This window comes from Oryx dammah, unplaced genomic scaffold, assembly GCF_014754425.2.
Source record: "Oryx dammah isolate SB20612 unplaced genomic scaffold, SCBI_Odam_1.1 HiC_scaffold_1, whole genome shotgun sequence".
NCBI lineage: Eukaryota > Metazoa > Chordata > Mammalia > Artiodactyla > Bovidae > Oryx > Oryx dammah.
This window is the reverse complement of record NW_024070185.1, coordinates 24,360,871-24,380,824: the sequence shown is the minus strand read 5'-3', so window position 1 is coordinate 24,380,824 and position 19,954 is coordinate 24,360,871. Positions and strand designations below refer to the sequence as shown.

The following is a 19,954-nucleotide window of genomic DNA, read 5'->3' as shown; positions in this document are numbered from 1 at the left end:
TAAATTGCTAACTTAATTGCAATGAACATGCTCAAGAGTCAAAAGTAATAAGCTGAATCCCGTAAATGGGGTAAAGGAAATTAAAATAGTTATTTAAAAATACTTCATGTTTAAAAGGAAGAGTATTGAATGTGTTTAGATGTTATTTGGAAAACCTTTTTTAAAAAATAAGACTGCAGTCATGTATTCTGTAATTTTTAAAATTTTTCTTCATTTATGGCTGCACTGGGTCTTCACTGCTGTGTGCAGCTTTTCCCTAGTTGCGGTGAGCCGAAGCTGCTCTCCACTTGTGATGTGTGGGCATCTTCTTGTAGCAGCTTCTCTTGTTGCAGAGTCTTCTCTAGGACTCATAGGCTTTCAGACACGGGTTCAATAGTGGTGCATGAATTTGGTTGCTCTGCAGTATGTGGGATCTTCTCAGACCAGAGATCAAACCTGTCTCTCCTGCTTTGGCAGGTGGTTTCTTAACCCTGGACTACCGGGGAAGTCCTGGAATACTTTTCTTATTGTGCCTGTTCTGAGTTCTGTCCTCCTTTCTTATGGTTGATAATGAGAGAGGAACTGTGGGATAGGCCTCATACTTATCCTGAACAGAGAGGCGATTATGTGGTCAAATTCCAATGGGCTTGTGCAGAGCAGGGTAATTCCTATACCTGAAAGGAAACAGAAGAAAAAGATTCATATCACTTAGATTCTACACAAAGATACCACCAGCAGCGGGTCTTTGATTTTTGCCCAGTTATTATAGGTACCCTGAGCGACTTCTTATTTATGATTGAGTCATACAGTCATAGTGTTAGTTGCTTAGTTGTGTCCGACTCTTTGCAATCACATGGACTGTAGCCCACCAGGCTCCTCTGTCCCTGGAATTCTCCAGGTAAGAGTATTGGAGTTGGTTGCCACTCCCTTCTCCAGGGGATTAGTATTTGTAATGAGTAACTCTATTGCGTGTAACTCCCATAAATATACTACTTTCAATTATGTTGTAGCCCTCCCAAATACCCTTAAGGCAAACATTTAAGTGTATGATTTTAAAAGACAATGAGATTGGCCTGTGTTATTTGCACTTTGTAGTAGCAACAGTTCACTTCCCTAAAGTCAGTTGTCTTATCTGTAAGTATATCTGTTTGTCACTTCATAGAAGTTAAATTTGGTCAGCTTTTTAACCTGGAAATACTTCTCATTCCTAAAGTTTTTTTTTTTTTTTTTTAATTGTGATACCAATTTCTGTTATTTTGCAGGGGGTGAGGGGTTTTGTTCAAGAGGTAGAGCTAAATGTTTTTTTGAAAAAGTAATTGATAAATATATTCATAATCCTGTTTTTCCAGTGTATTGATAGCAGATTAAAAAGAAAAAGGAGGGCAGAGTTTTTGTCATCAAATGTTTAGAATCTTCTCAGAATATTGAAATGGACATAGTTTGGGGACTGGTGTGTTTTTTTTTCTCTTTTTTTGATCTTATTTCCATGTTACATTTTGATGTAGAAAGAGTTATTCTATTAAGAAAGGAGGAAATGGAATGAGGCTTTTGCCAGTATGTCAAACATTTTAATTTATTTTAAATATGTCAAACATATTTTAACATATTTTAAGTCAAAGTCAATTTAAAATTGAAAATGTGCCATTAAACTCCTAGAAATAAGAACCAGTAAATTTGCAAAGATCTTTTCTAAAATATTGGTAAAATTTTTTGAAGCAGGTACAAACTTCAGAGTTACAAAACAGGCTAATTTAATTCCCCTAAAAGCTTTAAAAAATATTTCTAAATTCTTATTATTAGTTCTCTTTAGTTGATTGATTATGATTATTAGATACCAATTTGGAATATTAAAAATATCTTTAAATCAATTTGAAAGATTAAAAAAGAAGACTTTATCAAAAACAACTTTTGTCCCAAACTCTAAGGTTTTTAAAAAACCAATGAGAATCTTAAATATGAATGCTTAGACTTAAGTTCTAATCCCAGTGAGTCTGTGGTAAAGAATCCAGGTGCAATGCAGGAGACCCTGGTTTGATCCCTGGATTGGGAAGATCCCCTGGAGGAGGGCATGCTGCCTAGGGAATCCCATGGACAGAGGAGCCTGGCAGGGCTACAGTTCATAGGGTCGCACATGACTGAAGCGACTCAGCATGCACACAGTGATGCAACTAGACATAGTTTTTGGTCTTGGAGTGGGAAAAATTGCATGGTAGCAAGGGGTTAATGACTGCATCTCCTGAAGCTGGGGGAGGTTCCTACAGACACTTAATGAAACATGATTGATCTCTGTGAAGGCTGGGATTATGTCTGTTTTATTCTCCATTGTATTAGTACTTCATGTAGTGGGTGCTAGTAGGCATTCAGATAACTTGTTGAAGGAATAAACTTAACAGAAAAAATTTTGGCTATTCAGATTTTATTAGGCTTCTTATCATTTGCTGATTCTAAGCACTCCATTCTAGATCCTTTTATTCAGTACTTTGTAGAAGTAAGGCTTTGGCTATAGCAAATACGTAATCTGTGACGATGAATTTGCTTTGTGCAAAGTAGATTTCTGGTAAATACTTGTTTAATTAGGTATATGAAATCTAGGATAGAAGAGATTATTTCTTTTTCTGTCTGTTTAGCTGCTAAATCGTGTCTAACTCTGTGACCCCATGGACTGTGGTGCGCTAGGCTTCCCTGTCCTTCATTATCTCCTGGAATTTACTCAGACTCAAGTCCATTGAGTCGGTGATGCCATCTAATCATCTCACCCTTTATCACCCCTCCCTTCTTCTGCCCTCAGTCTCTCCCAGCATCAGGATCTTTTCCAGTGAGTCAGCTCTTCTCATCAGGTAGCCAAAGTATTGGAGCTTCAGCTTCAGCCTCAGTCCTTCCAATGAATATTCAGAGTTGATTTCTTTAGGATTGATGGTTTGATCTCCTTGCTTTTCAAGGGATTCTCAAGAGAATTCTCCAGCACCACAATTAGAAAGCATCAATTCCTTGGCATTCAGCCTTCCTTATGGTTCAACTCTCATATCTGTACATGACTACTAGAAATAGTTTGCTTTGACTATATGGCTTTGACTATATGGATCTTTGTTGGCAAAGTGATGCTCTGCTTTTTAATGTGCTCTCTAGGTTTGTCAAAGCTTTTCTTCCAAAGAGCAGGCGTTTTTAAATTTTGTGGCTGCAGTCACCATCCGCAGTGATTTTAGAGCCCAAGAAAATAAAGTCTGTGACTATTTCCATTGTTTCCCCATCTATTTGCCATGAAATGATGGGACGAGATGCCATGATCTTTGTTTTTTGAATGTTGAGTTTTAGCCAGCTTTTTCACTCTCCTCTTTCATCCTCATTAAGAGGCTCTTTAGTTCCTCTTCACTTTCGGCCATTCAGGTGGTATCATCTGCATACCTAAAGTTGTTGGTATTTCTCCTGGCAGTCTTGATTCCAGCTTGTGATTCATCCATCCTTGCATTTCGTCTGATGTACTCTGCATGTAAGTTAAATAAGCAGGGTGACAATATACAGCCTTGACGTGCTCCTTTCCCAACTTTGAACCATTCCTTTGTTCCATGTCTGATTCGAACTGTTGATTCTTGACCTGCATACAGCTCTGCTGTTTCTTTTTAGGTCTGCTGTTTAACACAGTGTATTTCTTAAGTTGAATGTAAAACTTAAAATATAAAACATGTTTATAGATTATATTTATTAATAGGTGTGATATCTGTCAGTGAACAATACAGGTTTATCCAGTATATATTGCATGATCTTTTCTTAAAATGTGTATGTATATGCATAGAGGATAAAAGACATTAGACATTAAAATGTTCTTAAAACACAGGGTCAAGCTGTGTTTTTGGACTTTTTCTGTATACCATCTAACCTTTCTGAATCTTTTACTCTATGTTCTCACTTTCAAAAATCAGAAGAAAACTTTTTTTTAATAAAAGTTACATCAGAAAATAGATGTATTTTTAATATTGTACTTTCTCTTTTTAGGTAGTACATCAAATGTATTATTTTCTAGTCAAGATCCAGTTGAAGATGCCGTCTTTGGTGAAGTTACTAATCTCAAGAAGAATGGGGACAGAGGAGAAAAAAGACAAAAGCATTTTCCAGAGAGAAGCTGTAGTTTTAGTTCTGAAAGTCGAGCAGGAATGTTACTTAAGAAGAGCAGTTTGGATTTGAATTCAAGTGAAGTGGCTATCATGATGGGAGCAGACGCCAAGATTCTCACAGCACTGACAAGTCCTAAGACTTCTCCACTCCATAACGCAAGAGCCCACAGCTTTGGGAGTATTAGCTGCCATCCCGCTGACACTAGGACTCGTGTGTCTGAAAGCACTTGGGATTCAGAGCACCGATCATCGGTGTTAGAGATGCTTGAGGAAAGCCAAGAGTTGATGGAACCTGGGGTTGATGAAAATGTAGCTAAAGCTACTATGACAAAGGATACATGTGATAGTCTACAAAATGATAGTAATCAGTCCAGAGACTCTAAAGCAGGATCCAGAGATCTAGCAAATAAGAGAAATAGCTTGTATGGTGTTGCTAAAGCTGTTGAGAGGGAAGATGTTGAAACTGGACTAGATCCTTTGTCGCTTTTAGCCACTGAATGTATAGGAGAAAAAACTGATTCAGAAGAGAAGCTGTTTTCTCCAGTTATTGCACGTAATCTGGCTGATGAAATCGAAAGCTATATGAATCTAAAGAGTCCCTTAGGTAGCAAGTCCACTAGTATGGAACTACATGGAGAGGGAAGCAGAGAGTCTGGTGCTACCGGTGCATTTATTCACTCTTTAGAGAGGAGATCAAGCCTACCTTTAGATCATGGTCCACCAGCACAGGAGAGCCCTGAGAGTGAGATGGGCTCCCCTGCAGTGCCCCGGTCTAAACCTCTGATGGGCCGTCTCAAGCAACAGACTCCCTCCAGGAGTCCTAAGGAGCGTTCAGCTTCTTTATCAGCACTGGTCCGTTCTTCACCGCACGGCTCGTTGGGTTCTGTGGTAAATTCTTTGTCAGGGCTAAAGCTGGACAATATCCTCTCAGGACCCAAGATGGATGTGCTAAAATCCGGCATGAAACAAGCAGCAACAGTAGCCAGTAAGATGTGGGTAGCTATGGCGTCTGCCTACAGCTACTCAGATGACGAGGTGAGTGCTTTATGTGTGTCACCTACCTGATGCTGCAGTGTTTGGAGTATTTTTCAAATGTATGAATTATTATTTAGATTTTTCTGGTAATTTTGTTTTTTAATATCTTCAAACATGCATATCCTACTTTTTGAAATGACTTAAGTATACATGTAAGGAATTTAATAATGAAGAAATAGAATATCAGGACTACTTTATAATTCCACAGCTCAGTCTAAACTAACACATTGTCTCTTTAGTTGAAAGAATTAATGATTAATGTGTGATCTAATAATAATGCCATGTTGTATTTGCATGTCACTTCACTTTTTTTAAGTGGAGGATAATTGCTTTATAATGTGGTGGTGGTCTCTGATGTACATCATTGTGAGTCAGTGTGTTTTTTAGATATATATTTGGGCTCCCCTGATAGCTCAGTTGGCAAAGAATGTGCCTGCAATGCAGGAGAGCCTGGTTCGATTCCTGGGTCGGAAAGATCCACTGGAGAAGGGATAGGCTACCCACTCCAGTGTTCTTGGGCTGCCCTTGTGGCTCAGCTGGTAAACAACTGCCTGCAGTGCAGAAGACCTGGGTTTCCTCCCTGGGTTGGGAAGATGCCCTGGAGAAGGGAAAGGCTACCCACTCCAGTATTCTGGCCTGGAGACTTCCCTGGACTACATACAGTCCATGGGGTTGCAAACAGTTGGACACGACTGAGTGACTTTCACTTCACATATACGTGTGTATGTATATATATAGCTAGCAAGAAGCTGCTAGATGACACAGGGAGCCCAGCCTGGCGATTTAGGACAACCTAGAAGTGTGGACGGGAGAGGGCCGAGGGTCAAGATGGAGGGGATATATATATAGTTACATATACTATATATAAGTTATATATCTATAGTTATATAATTTATATATACATTTTATGTATGTATACATTATATAAATATCTCCCTTCCATCTTGAGCCTCCCCCTGCTCCCCGCCACACCTCTGGGTTGTCACAGAGTTCCAGGCCGGCTCCCTGTGTCATTTAGCAGCTTCCTGCTAGTTACATTTTACACATGAGAGTGTATATGTGTCAGTGCTACTTTCTCAATTTGCCCCACCCTCTCCTTCCCCTACTGTGTCCACCAGTCTGTTCTACATATGTCACTTCACTTTTTAAATAATTTTAACTGCTGTTCTTTAAGATACAAAAGTCACTCTACAACTCAATTTATAGATTTCATACTGCATAAGTAAAGCTGCTAACTTTTTATTGAAGTTAAGTTGATTTTACAGCACTGTATTAGTTGATTTTATAATACTGTATTAGTTTTAGGTGTACAGCATAGTGCACATTATATTCTATTATAGGTTATTATCAGGTATTGGGTATAATTCCCTGTTGTAGACAGTAAATTCTTTTTGTTGTTTTTCTTTTTAATTTTTGCATACTTTGTAGACTATTACATTTTTTTTACAGTATCATAACACATTTACAGGAGACTTGGAAAATTATAAAACAAAGTTATATATAGTTATATATAGTTCCACTGTATAATACAATTATTTTTAGGTAGATAAATTAAGATTTTTATATGGAGTTTCAGTATCAAACTTTAATCAAAAATTAATAGAATGAATAGGGAAGAGCAGACCTGAAAAGCACTATGAACCAATGGAAGATAATTACGATTTCTACAGTTTTCACACAACAGGATACAAATTCTGTTCAGGTTTCCATAGACTGTAAGCCAGGAGACCCTGGAACATATCCAGCGACATAAAACAAGGTGCAAGCATTTCATGGTCTAATGTAATGGAAGGCATACAGAATCTGTCCTCTTTCAGTTCAGTTGCTTAGTCGTGTTCTACTCTTTGTGACCCCATGAACTTCAGGACGCCAAGCCTCCCTGTCCATCACCAATTCCTGGACTCCACCCAAACCCATGTCCATTGAGTTGGTGATGCCATCCAAACATCTCATCCTCTGTCGTCCCCTTCTTCTCCTGCCTTCAGTCTTTCCCAGCATCAGGGTCTTTTCAAATGAGTCAGCTCTTCACATCAGGTGGCCAAAGTATTGGAGTTTCATCTTCAACATCAGTCCTTCCAATGAACACCCAGGACTGATCTCCTTTAGGATGGACTCGTTGGATCTCCTTGCAATCCAAGGGACTCTCAAGTCTTCTCCAACACCACACTTCAAAAGCCTCAGTTCTTCAGCGCTCAGCTTTCTTTATAGTCCAACTCCCACATCCATACATGACCACTGGAAAAACCATAGCCTTGACTAGACGGACCTTTATTGGCAAAATAATGTCTCTGCTTTTTAATATGCTGTCTAGGTTGGTCATAACTTACCTTCCAAGGAGTAAGCGTCTTTTAATTTCATGGCTGCTGTCACCATCTGCAGTGATTTTGGAGCCCAGAAAAGTAAAGTCAGCCACTGTTTCCCCATCTATTTCCCATGAAGTGATGGGACTGGATGCCATGATCTTAGTTTTCTCAATGTTGAGCTTTAAGCCAACTTGTTCACTCTCCTCTTTCACTTTCATCAAGAGGCTTTTTAGTTCCTCTTCACTTTCTGCCATAAGGGTGGTGTCATCTGCATATCTGAGGTTATTGATATTTCTCCCGGCAATCTTGATTCCATCTTGTGCTTCTTCCAGCCCAGCGTTTCTCATGATGTACTCTGCATATGAGTTAAATAAGCAGGGTGACAATATATAGCCTTGATGTACTCCTTCTCCTATTTGGAACCAGTCTGTTGTTCCACATCCAGTTCTAACTGTTGCTTCCTGACCTGCATACAGATTTCTCAAGAGGCAGGTCAAGTGGTCTGGTATTCCCATCTCTCTCAGAATTTTCCACAGTTTATTGTGATCCACACAGTCAAAGGCTTTGGCATAGTCAATAAAGCAGAAATAGATGTTTTTCTGGAACTCTCTTGCTTTTTCAATGATCCAGTGGAGGTTGGCAATTTGATCTCTGGTTCTTCTGCCTTTTCTAAAACCAACTTGTACATCTGGAAGTTCATGGTTCACATATTGCTGAAGTTTGGCTTAGAGAGTTTTGAGCATTACTTTACTAGCGTGTGAGATGAGTGCAGTTGTGCGGTAGTTTGAACATTCTTTGGCATTGCCTTTCTTTGGGATTGGAATGAAAACTGACCTTTTCCAGTCCTGTGGCCACAGCTGAGTTTCCCAAATTTGCTGACATATTGAGTGCAGCACTTTCACAGCATCATCTTTCAGGATTTGAAAGAGCTCAGCTGGAATTCCATCCCCTCCATTAGCTTTGTTCATACTGATGCTTCCTAAGGCTCACTTGACTTCACATTCCAGGATGTCTGGCTCTAGGTGAGTGTGAGTGATCATACCATCATGATTATCTGGGTCATGAAGATCTTTTTTGTACAGTTCTTCTGTGTATTCTTGCCATCTCTTCTTAATATCTTCTGCTTCTGTTAGGTCCATACCATTTCTGTCCTTTATTGAGCCCATCTTTGTATAAAATGTTCCCTTGGTATCTCTAATTTTGTTGAAGAGATCTCTAGTCTTTCCCATTCTGTTGTTTTCCTCTGTTTCTTTGCGTTGATTGCTGAGGAAGGCTTTCTTATCTCTCCTTGCTATTATTTTACCATTATGGAATTATGTTAGAAATCAATATCAAAAGGTATTTGAAAATACCCTACATATTTTCAAGTGCAATGTGACATTTACCCAGAGAGATCTTTGGCTTAGCCATGAAATCCTCGTTAAAGTTAAAAGACTGAAAAAATACAGAGTGATTGCAGAGAAAAAAGCATTTGAATGAGAATATTAGTATCAAAATGAGAAATCTCAAAGATACTTTAAAAACCTATGTAATTGGAAATGTCCGCTTTTAAATGATGGGTGTATCAAAGAAACTATAACAAGGAAAATTAGAAAATATTTGTAACATAATAATAAAAGAGAGTTTACCAGACTTTGTTGCATGTAGCTGAAGCTGTTCCATGCAACTAAATACAACATGGAATTTTGAATAAAGTGTGAAAACAAATAATAGACACTAGCATAAAATTTTGTGAAATTTGAACAAAATCTGTACTTTTGTTAATACTGTATCATGTTAATTCCCTTAGTTTTTTTAAACCACATACTATTTCTTAGACAGTAAATTCTTGTTGCTTATCTGTTTTATGTAAAGTAGTTTGTATGTGTTAAATCCATAACCCTGATTTGCCCCTCTCCCCTTACTCTTTGGTAACCGCAAGTTTGTTTTCTATTTCTGTGAGTCTGTTTCTGTTTTGTATATACATTCATTTGTGTTACTTACAGATTCCACATATGAATGATATCATACAGTGTTGCTCTTTCTCTTACTTATTGCACTAGCCATAATACGCAGTCCATCCATGTTGCTGCAGATGGCAATTTTTCATTTATTCTAAATGACTGAGTAACATTCCATTGTGTGTGTGTGTGTGTTTATCACATCTGCATGATCCTGTCATCTGTCGATAAGCACTTGGGTTGCTTCCATGTCTTGGCTATTTTATATAGCACTGCTATGAGCATTGGGGTGCCTGTCTCTTTTTGAATTAGTGTTTCTGTTTTTTTCTGGATGTATATCCAGAAGTAGTTTTATAATAAGGAAGGCCTATACGTCTTCTTTAAAGCAAAAATTAAAAAGGAAACTGCTTAGTGAAATGTTTTCTATCTTAAAGCATCAGCAATCACTTAAAGCATTACAGTTACTGTAATCAACAGTTACAGTGTTCAGAAATTTGTTCATGTTTTACTCTAATAATGATGGTTGTTTTCAGAATAATCATATTGCCAACAAAAATTCTCACAATTATCTGATTTTAATGTACTCATATTATCCACATTTTTCAGATAACATAATTAAAAAGGAAGTTGTCATATCTGTAGGATCATTTCTGTAGGATCACAGTATGTAATGGGGAACCAGGATCACAGTCTGGCTCTCTTGACTCTCAAGCCCCTACTCTGTTTGTACTGGGATCTCTGATTACATTGGACACAGCGAGCTCCTAGAGTTCTTTCATTTTATAGTTTGAATATTGGGATAAACTCCACAGTCCTAATATATACTAGGGTCGCAGCATGATCTTAAGGCATAGGTCATTGCTTGAATGTCTTAAGAGTATGGAAGAGAAATTCCAAATAATAGAAAGAGGTCAAGGTTTCAGAACATATGGTGATGATTTAAGAATTATAGATGAATTTAATTCTGAAAGGATAGAGTGAATATATTCTCATTGGAGAAGATCTTATGTATGTATGTGGGATTTTATTTTTTCCAATTAAAGGAGGAAACAAATAGAGATTACAGCTTCCCAGCTGGCCTTGAAGACCATATTTTGGGAGAGAATATATCACCTAATACGAGTATCTCAGGGTTGGTCCCCAGTGAACTTACCCAGAGCAACACAAGCCTCGGCAGTAGTAGCAGCAGTGGAGATGTAGGAAAACTGCATTACTCACCAGGTAAGGGGGAGGATTGTCCTCTCTTCTGATTTATATGCCCATAATTCTTATCCCTGTACCATACACCCCCATTTGTCGAGATGATCGGATAGATTTGTGTATAGCCATACCATATTAACCACTGTTATTTTATAAGATCTTAAAGTACTGAGTGGAATCAAACTGTGGCTTCCCTGGTGGCTGAGTGGTAAAGAATCTGCCTGCAGTGCCGGAGATGTGGGTTCAATTCCTGGGTTGGGAAGATCCCTTGGAAAAGGAAATGGCAACCCACTCCAGCATTTTTGCCTGGGAAATCCACTGAGTTTATTTTTATTTATGTATATTTGTGGATTGTATCATTAGTTCTCAAACTTTAGTGTATCTCAAAATCACCTGGGGTATTTGTTTATAAGTATATACAAATACCCAAGCCCTAGGCTAAAACTTTTGAGACTTAATCTGTGGAATGGGACTTTAAGAATATATATTTTTGACCAGCTTTCCAGGCGAATCAGTTATTTACTAGAGTTTGAGAATTTCTTTGCAATGTTTCTGAAATCTAGTTCTGTGTTATTTTTTTTAATTGTAATTTTATTCAACTTTTTTTTCCAACTTTTTATTATGAAAAATTTCCAATACTTTAAAAAATTGAAAGAATCATATAGTGAACAATCATATATTTTCCACCTAGATTTAATTAACTATTGTTAAATGTACATAAGTACATTTTGATACTAAACCATTTGAAAATAAATTGTAGACTTCATGGTATTTCCCCCTAAAAATGCATTTCCAAAGAATAAGGACATTTTCATACATAATGTATGTTATGATGTTTGTTTCTCTCTAGGTGAACTTCCATTTCCAAGAGGCATAAAAGGGCAGGAATTTGAAAAGTCAGATCATGGTTCTTCTCCAAACACCAGCATGTCCAGCATCTATCAGAATTGTGCAATGGAGGTAAAAGTTCTATATTCAGCCCATAATAAAGTGGCAGTAAATGTATTTTTATTTCAGAGTGGCATTTTAACAGAATTCTATGATACCTTTATGGACAGAATAATAAAATAAGTCATTTTGTTGAATTTCCCTGGTGTCTTATGTAAACAAGGCAATAAGCTAGTAGTTTTACCTGTACAGTAATTGTTCTGTTACTAATTTCAAATGTGATCACAGAATAAATACAATTCTGTGTTTGTCTCAAGAGGATGGACTGTTAAGAGTATGAAGACTGTTAAGACCACTATTCACTGTAGTGGTTTTCAGTATGTGTGTTCTTCTGCTCTTAGGTTTTGATGTCAAGTTGTTCACAGTGCAGAGTTTGTGGAGCTTTAGTTTATGATGAAGAAATTATGGCTGGATGGATGGCAGATGATTCAAATTTGAATACAGCCTGTCCCTTCTGTAAAAGCAACTTCTTGCCTCTTCTCAATATAGAATTTAAAGACTTGAGAGGCTCTGCAAGGTTAGTATTGTAAAAGCTCCCTTAGAGAGGTAAGTACCCTCTAAAAGGCAGAAGAGTGAAGTAGTCGTGGTGTGCTCCAGATATTCCTTTCCTTGCCCTCCTTCATTTTCAGTATTTGAGAGAAAATACTAATATTGTAGGAGGCTGTTCTTCCATGTTATTTAACAAATGATTATTATTAATAGTTAATTTTTGGAGCTAAACTCTATAGGTTATATATCAGTTATTATAAATTTAAAATTCTAACATTAGTTATTAATTTTTCTGCCTTAATGACCTTGATTACGTGCTCTGGACTTGTTGCCCCTTTATAGTGGTGCTCTGTAATGTGAAATGACTAATTCTAGGCATTAGAAAAGAGATTAACTGATCTATAATCAGTCATTAAGTAATTGAGAGTTTGGTAACTGCTGACCTAAGTACTTACATTTTTTTTTTTCTTCTTATGGTGATTGTAAATGGGATTGTTTTCTCAGTTCCCCTTTCTGCTAGCTCATTAGTATATAGAAATGCAACAGGTTTTTATTGGTTTTATGCCCTGCAACTTCACTAATTTATTACTAATAGTTTTTTGGTGGATTCTTTAGGGTTTTCTAGATATAAAATCATGTCACCTGCAAACAATGAGTTTTACTTATTCCTTTCTAAATTGGATGGCTTTTTTTCCTCTTTTTTGCCTAATTTCTGTGGCTAGGAGTTCTGTGTTATGTTTCAGCTTTTCACCTTTGATAATGATGTTAGCTGGGGACTTGTCATATATAACCTTTATTTTGTTGAGCTATATTCCTTCTATATCCACTTTGTGGAGAGTTTTTATTATAAATGGATGATTGGTTTTGTCAGCTGCTTTTTCTGCACCTGTTGAGATGATCATATTTTTTATCCTTCATTTTGTTAATGTATGTATCACATTGATTGATTTGCAGATGTTGAACCACCCTTGCATCCCATGGATAAATCCCACTTGATCACGGTATATGATCCTTTTAATGTATTGTTGCATTTGGTTTGCTGGTATTTGGTTGAGGATTTTTGCATCTTTGTACATCAGAGATACCAACCTATGGTTTTCTTACTTTGTGTGGTCTTTATCTGATTTCGGCATCTGGGTGATGTTGGCCTTGTAAAATGAGTTAGAAAGTATTCCCTCCTCTTTAATTGTTCAGTATAGTTTGAAAACAATAGGTATTAAATCTATAGATGTTTGGTAGAATTTATTTGTGACACTGCCTGGTCCTGGCCATTTGTTTTTTAGAGGCTTTTTGATTACTGCTTCAGACTGTACTAACACTGAATCAGTTCAAATCTTCTCTTCATGATTCGGTCTTGGAAGGTTGTACAAATCCAAGAAATTGTACATTTCTTCTAGGTTGTCCTGTTTGTTGGTATATAGCTGGTTTTTAAAATATTCTTGTAATCCTTTGTATTCCTCTGGTGCCCTTTGTTATTTTCTTTTTGTTTCTGATTGTATTTATCAGAGTTCTCTTGGTATAGCTAACGATTTGTCTGTTGTGTTTATCTTTTTAAGAACCAGCTTTTAGTTCCACCGATACTTTCTGTTGTCATTTTAGTCTCACCCATTGGTGGCTCAGAGGTTAAAGCGTCTGCCTCCAATGCAGGAGACCCGGGTTCGATCCCTGGGTCGGGAAGATGCCCTGGAGAAGGAAATGGTAACCCACTCCAGTATTCTTGCCTGGAGAATCCCATGGACGGAGAAGCCTGGTAGGCTATAGTCCACGGGGTCGCAAGGAGTCGGACATGACTGAGCGACTTCATTTTCCCTTTCATTTATTTCCACTCTGATCTTTATTATTTATTTCTTTCCTTCTACTGACTTTGGGGTTTGTTTGTTCTTCTTCTTACATTATTTTTGGCTGTGCCCTGTGATCTCTGGGATCTTAGTTCCCCGACTAGGCATCCAACTTGGGGCCCTGGCAGTGAAAGCACGGAGTCCTGACCATTGGACCACCAGGGAACTCCCTGTTCTTTTTCTAGTTCCTTTATATGTAAGGTTAAGTTGTTTATTTCAGATTTCTCTTGTTTCTGGAAGCAGCCCTGTATTGCTCTAAACTTCCCTCTTAGTACTGTTTTTGCAGCATCTCATAGATTTTTGGTATGTCACATTTTCATTTGTCTTCAGGTAAATTTTTGTTTCTCTTTTGATTTCTTCATTAAACCAGTGTTTCAGTAGCATATTGTTCATTAGCCACATATTTGTGATTTTTTTCAGCTTTCTTATTGTTGATTTCCAGTTCCATACCACTGTGATTAGAAAAGATAACTTCATATGATTTCAGTCTTCTTTTATTTATTAAGTTTTATTTACTTATTGAGCATTGTTTTCTGTCTCAACATATGGTGTATCCTTGAGAAAGTTCCATGTATACTTGAGAAGAATGTGTATTCTAATGCATTTGGATGGAATGTTCTATATATATTTATCAAATTCTTCTGATCTTAGGTTTCATTTAAGGTTGTTTTCCTCTTTGTCTGGTTGATCTATCCATTGATGTAAATAGGGTATTAAAAAGTCTCTTACTGTGTTAGTCAATTTCTCTCTTTAGATCTGGTACTTTTTAATATATTTTGGTGTTTCTAGATATTAATAATATGGTGCATATATATTAATAATATGTCTTCTTGATGAATATTATTTATCATTCAGTTCAGTTCAGTCGCTCAGTTCTGTCCAACTCTTTGTGACCCCATGAATTGCAGCACGCCAGGCCTCCCTGTCCATCACCAACTCCTGGAGTTCACTCAGACTCATGTCCATCGAGTCAGTGATGCCATCCAGCCATCTCATTCTCTGTCGTCCCCTTCTCCTCCTGCCCCCAGTTCCTCCCAGCATCAGAGTCTTTTCCAATGAGTCAGCTCTTTGCATGAGGTAGGTGGCCAAAGTACTGGAGTTTCAGCTTTAGCATCATTCCCTCCACAGAAATCCCAGAGCTGATCTCCTTCAGAATGGACTGGTTGGATCTCCTTGCAGTCCAAGGGACTCTCAAGAGTCTTCTCCAACACCACAGTTCAAAAGCATCAATTCTTCGGCACTCAGCCTTCTTCACAGTCCAACTCTCACATCCATACATGACCACTGGAAAAACCATAGCCTAGACTAGATGGACCTTAGTCAGCAAAGTAATGTCTCTGCTTTTCAATATGCTATCTAGGTTGGTCATAACTTTTCTTCCAAGGAGTAAGCGTCTTTTAATTTCATGGCTGCAGTCACCATCTGCAGTGATTTTGGAGCCCCCCAAAATAAAGTCTGACACTGTTTCCACTGTTTCCCCATCTATTTGCCATGAAGTGATGGGACCAGATGCCATGATCTTCGTTTTCTGAATGTTGAGCTTTAAGCCAACTTTTTCACTCTCCTCTTTCACTTTCATCAAGAGGCTTTTTAGTTCCTCTTCACTTTCTGCCATAAGGGTGGTGTCATCTGCATATCTGAGGTTAATAAATGATAAATATTTATCATTATTTACTATCCATTTTTGTCCTTCATTGCCTTTTTTGGTTTGAAGTCTGTTTTGTCTGATAAGGGTAGGGCTGTACCCACTTTTTGGCAGCAGTTTTCTTGGAATATCATATTCTTTTCCTTCACATGTAGTCTACATTTGTCCTTGGAGCTGAGGTGAGTCTTCTAGAGACAGCAAGTCATGGGGTGTTGTCTTATGTGGGAGTTTTGCTTTTCTATTATTATTTTTATACAATTTTTATTTTCCATTTACAGTTACTACAGAATATTGACTGTATTCCTCATGTTGTACAATACATCCTTGAGCCTATCTTATACCTAGTCATCCCAGATACTCTTTGCTTTATAGAGTATTCTCTCTGTTTAGTAATTTCATTTCTGAGATTGAACTGCCTGAATTTCCTTTTAGCTTAACTGAGTTTCTTTATTACAGCTATTTTGCATTATCTTAATCAGTTAGATTGCAATATTTATAGCTTTAAGTTTGGGTTCTGGGGGAGTGTAATTTTGTGTGTGTGTGGGGAGGATACATGTTACTCTGGTGCTTCATGATGCTTGATGAGTTGTTCCCCTTGCCAACATATCTGAAGTACTGAACACCTTTCTGCTTGATTCTGATAATTCAGCTGGTCAAAAAATAGACGCCTCTTGTTTTCCAGTAGGTGGTGGTATATTAATAGCACAAGTCTTTGGATCCTCTTACCTGAACTGCCTCTATTATATTTGAGTTTGCATTTTCCACACTCCACTGCCTCCGTCAGAGGTGTGGCCTTGTGACCTCATCATTGCTTTTTGGGCCTTGGGGTCATTGGTGCTTCGCTGCTGCCAGTGTTGCTGGGGTCTTACGAGCCTGGTGCGTTGGGATGATGAGCTCTTCCCCCTTGTCTGGAATCCCCTGGGTTGCAGGCTCTGCCACTGCTGGTAGTGGTCATCTGATTTTCTAAGGTTCGTGGGCTCCACTGGCGTGGGAAGCTGGGGCAGGAGGCCAGAGTTGTGAGTTCCTCAGTGGCCAGAGGGATGAGGTCCAAAGCCCCTTTGCCACTCAGTTACCTGTCGTGACAGGCGCTGCTGCCCCTGGGAAGCTGGCGTTGTGTGCACTTACCTCCACTGCTGCTAGGCTTTCTGAGGCTGCAGACTCAGCTTGCCGGAGCAGAAAGCCAAGACTGGAGGCTGTACTTGTGCTTTTCCTTCAGTTTTGCCTCCGCTATGTGTTCTAGTCCATCCACCTTTAGATGTACAGGTGTGTGGGAATCTCCAGTGTATTAGACAGAGGTACCTTTGTTGCATTGTTGATGTTTTACTGTTTGTAAATTGAAGGGGCAAGATAAAGGTAGCTTTCCACTGTGCCACTTTGCAGATGTCACTTGCTTTTACTCATTTTTGTATTTATTTTTCTTTTTCTTGTTGATCTGTCTTGACTTTTTTTTTTTTTTTTCTTGGCTGCACCATGCCACTTGTGGGATCTTAGTTCCCTGACCAGGGATGGAACCCAGGCCCTAGGCAGTGAGAGTTCAGTTCAGTTCAGTCGCTCAGTCGTGTCCTACTCTTTGCAACCCCATGAATCACAGCGCGCCAGGCCTCCCTGTCCATCACCAACTCCCAAAGTTCACTCAGATTTGCGTCCATTGAGTCAGTGATACCATCCAGCCATCTCATCCTCTGTCGTCCCCTTCTCCTCCTGCCCCCAATCCCTCCCAGCATCAGAGTCTTTTCCAATGAGTCAACTCTGCATGAGGTGGCCAAAGTACTGGAGTTTCGGCTTCAGCATCATTCCCTCCAAAGAAATCCCAGGGCTGATCTAGAAGTACAGAGTCCCAACTACTAGACTGGTAGGGAATTCCTGTCTTGAATATTCTTGATATTAATTCCTTGAAGAGAAATGACCAGTTTTGATGTTATTATCGTGCATTAGTTTTCCACCTTATGATCTGTGCATTTGAAATCTTTTTAAACAAGATTCCAAAGATTCCCATCTGTAGTACATGAAAATCTTTTCCTAATGTTCTTCTGTTAACCTTTATATTTTCCCTGTGGTATTTAGGTTTTAAATACATCCGTAGTCTACGTTTGTATATGATCATAGAGATCCAGGTTTATTTTTCTCCATATAATGAGCCAGTTTTACATCCTTCCTTCATTAATATTATATGTCGTATCACCTTTATCATATATCAAGTTCCTATGTATACCTCACTCTGGTTCTGTGTTCTGTCAATACTGTATTATTTTTATTACTATATTTATGTTATGTCTGGTTGGTAGGGTAAGTTCCCCCTTTAGAAATTTCTTATAGTTATCTGGTTATGCATATAAAACTTTAGAGTAACTTTGAGTCCTCCCCCACAGAAAAAGTCCATCTTAAGTTTTCATGGGATTCAAATAGATTTGTAGCTTATTTCTGGGGAAATGGACATCTTTAGTATTATTCTCCTATGAGCATGGTATGTATCTCCCTGTTTTAGATCTTCTTTAAATAGAGTTTTAAATTATTCTCCATAAATTTTGTACTTTTTTGTTAATTGTGTTTCCTAAGCTTTTGTAGTATCTTATTTTATATTTTCTAATTGAATATAAACCAGCATTATTAATCTTCCTCCCCAGTATGTCATTATGGAAAATTCCTACTTATGGCCAAGTTTAATTAAAGATTTTTTTTTTACAGTACACCCAAATATCCACCCCTATATTCTTAGTTAATTTACATTGCTTGCTTTATCACCTATCTATTCTTCCATCCTTCCACCAGTCCATCTTATATTTTTATTTGTTTAAAATGAGATGTAGATAGGGGGGAGGGGGGTGGAATTCCCTGGCAGTCCAGTGGTTAGGGCTCTGTGCTTTGCAGGAGACCTAGTTCAGCCCTGGTCAGGGAACTAAAATCCTTGCATGCTTCTCAGTATGGCCTATTAGTAATAATAATATGTAGTAATATTATATTATTAATAATAAAAATACCTTTCCCCCAAAGACTTGAGCATTCATATCATTAACTAGAGTTCAGTATTTATTTACAGTTTTTTTTCATTTAAGGTAAATTTGATTTCTGCAAATCAAGATACAGAACATTATTATGACTTCAGAAAGCACTCTTTATGTCCCTTGCAAGGCAAAGTTCTCACCCCATCCCCACCCAGAAGGAGAAAGAAAGAGAGAAGATGAAAATAAATTACTGAATTAATAGAGGGGAGATAGAATGACTAAAGACAAAAGTGGAGATTCTTAAGCGGGGGGAAGGGTATTATAAATAGTTATAGGTTAATACATGTTAAAATGCTATTCTTTATTTTTTTAACTAAGAAAATTAATGAAATATTTTGCTTTCCAACTTCCTTCATAGCTTTCTTTAGTGTCTCTCAAAAACTGAAGGGATCTTGTATTGAACTATAGTGACCTGCTCTGGATCTTTTCATTTGAAAAGTTTCAGACAAGAGAAGAAGAGAGAATGAGAGCAAGAGTGTGTGTATGTGTGTGTTTGAAATAGGCAGTATTTCTATGGATTTGTATAATTCATACAATGATTGTAAATATGATGACATTTGGAGGATTCTAGGATTTTTATAGACTTTTTTATACTTTCTTTTTTTTTTTGGACGGGTCCATATTTAGCTTTTTCCTGAAACCAAGTACCTCTGGTGACAGTTTACAAAGTGGCAGCATTCCATTGGCAAGTGAACCTTTGGAGCACAAACCCATATCCAGTTCGGCAGAACCTGACCTGATCAACTTTATGGATTTGCCAAAACATAACCAGACCATTACTGAAGAAACAAGCTCTGCAGTTGAATCAAGGTACCATAGAATTCAGAGAACTCTTCATAAAAAATTGGATGCCCCTGTAAAAATTTCATCTTTAAATACAACCTGGCTGACATAGACATAAGTTCTGGCATTTTTAATAAGGTAACTTTGAAGACTGTCCACTCCCGTATTCTGGCCTGGAGAAGACTGAGTGATTTTCACATTGTTTAAATATCTAATGAATGAATCTAATGATAGACCATTTTTAATACTGTTTACTGTTTCACAGTGGTCTTTTCTAAAAATGAACTTCCCAACAGTAAAAAGTATTTTCCCTTTCAGTGTAGTCATTGGCAGTTTCCAGATATATACTCTCTTTACAGTGAAGTATACCTTTAACTCTTAAATATTGATTCAAATATTTATTGAGAGCCTATTGTATGCTCAGCATTATGCTAAACACTAAAAATAAAAATGTAAATAAAATCTGACCTCTGTTCTTAGGTAGGTCATGGCCTGAAAGTGAAAGTCACTCAGTCTTGTCCGACTCTTTGCAGCCCCATAACTACACAGTCCATGGAATTCTCCAGGCCAGACTACTGGAGTGGGTAGCCTTTCCCGTCTTCAGGGGATCTTCCTAACCCAGGGATCAAACCTAGGTCTTCCGCATTGCAGGCAGATTCTTTACCAGCTGAGAGCCACAAGGG

General features: G+C 37.9%; 1 protein-coding gene across 3 annotated transcripts in view; it reads left to right on the top strand.

Annotated features, from left to right (window-relative positions):
- Window positions 1-19,954, top strand: part of DENND4C (DENN domain containing 4C) — a 110,503-nt gene that overhangs the window by 76,016 nt on the left and 14,533 nt on the right. For all 3 annotated transcript variants that reach the window (XM_040238396.1, XM_040238395.1, XM_040238397.1), the window contains 5 exons: window positions 3,970-5,123; window positions 10,410-10,587; window positions 11,417-11,526; window positions 11,856-12,031; window positions 19,116-19,298. In XM_040238396.1, the coding sequence (XP_040094330.1) occupies window positions 3,970-5,123; window positions 10,410-10,587; window positions 11,417-11,526; window positions 11,856-12,031; window positions 19,116-19,298 (1,801 nt within the window). The remainder of the gene's footprint in view (window positions 1-3,969; window positions 5,124-10,409; window positions 10,588-11,416; window positions 11,527-11,855; window positions 12,032-19,115; window positions 19,299-19,954) is intronic.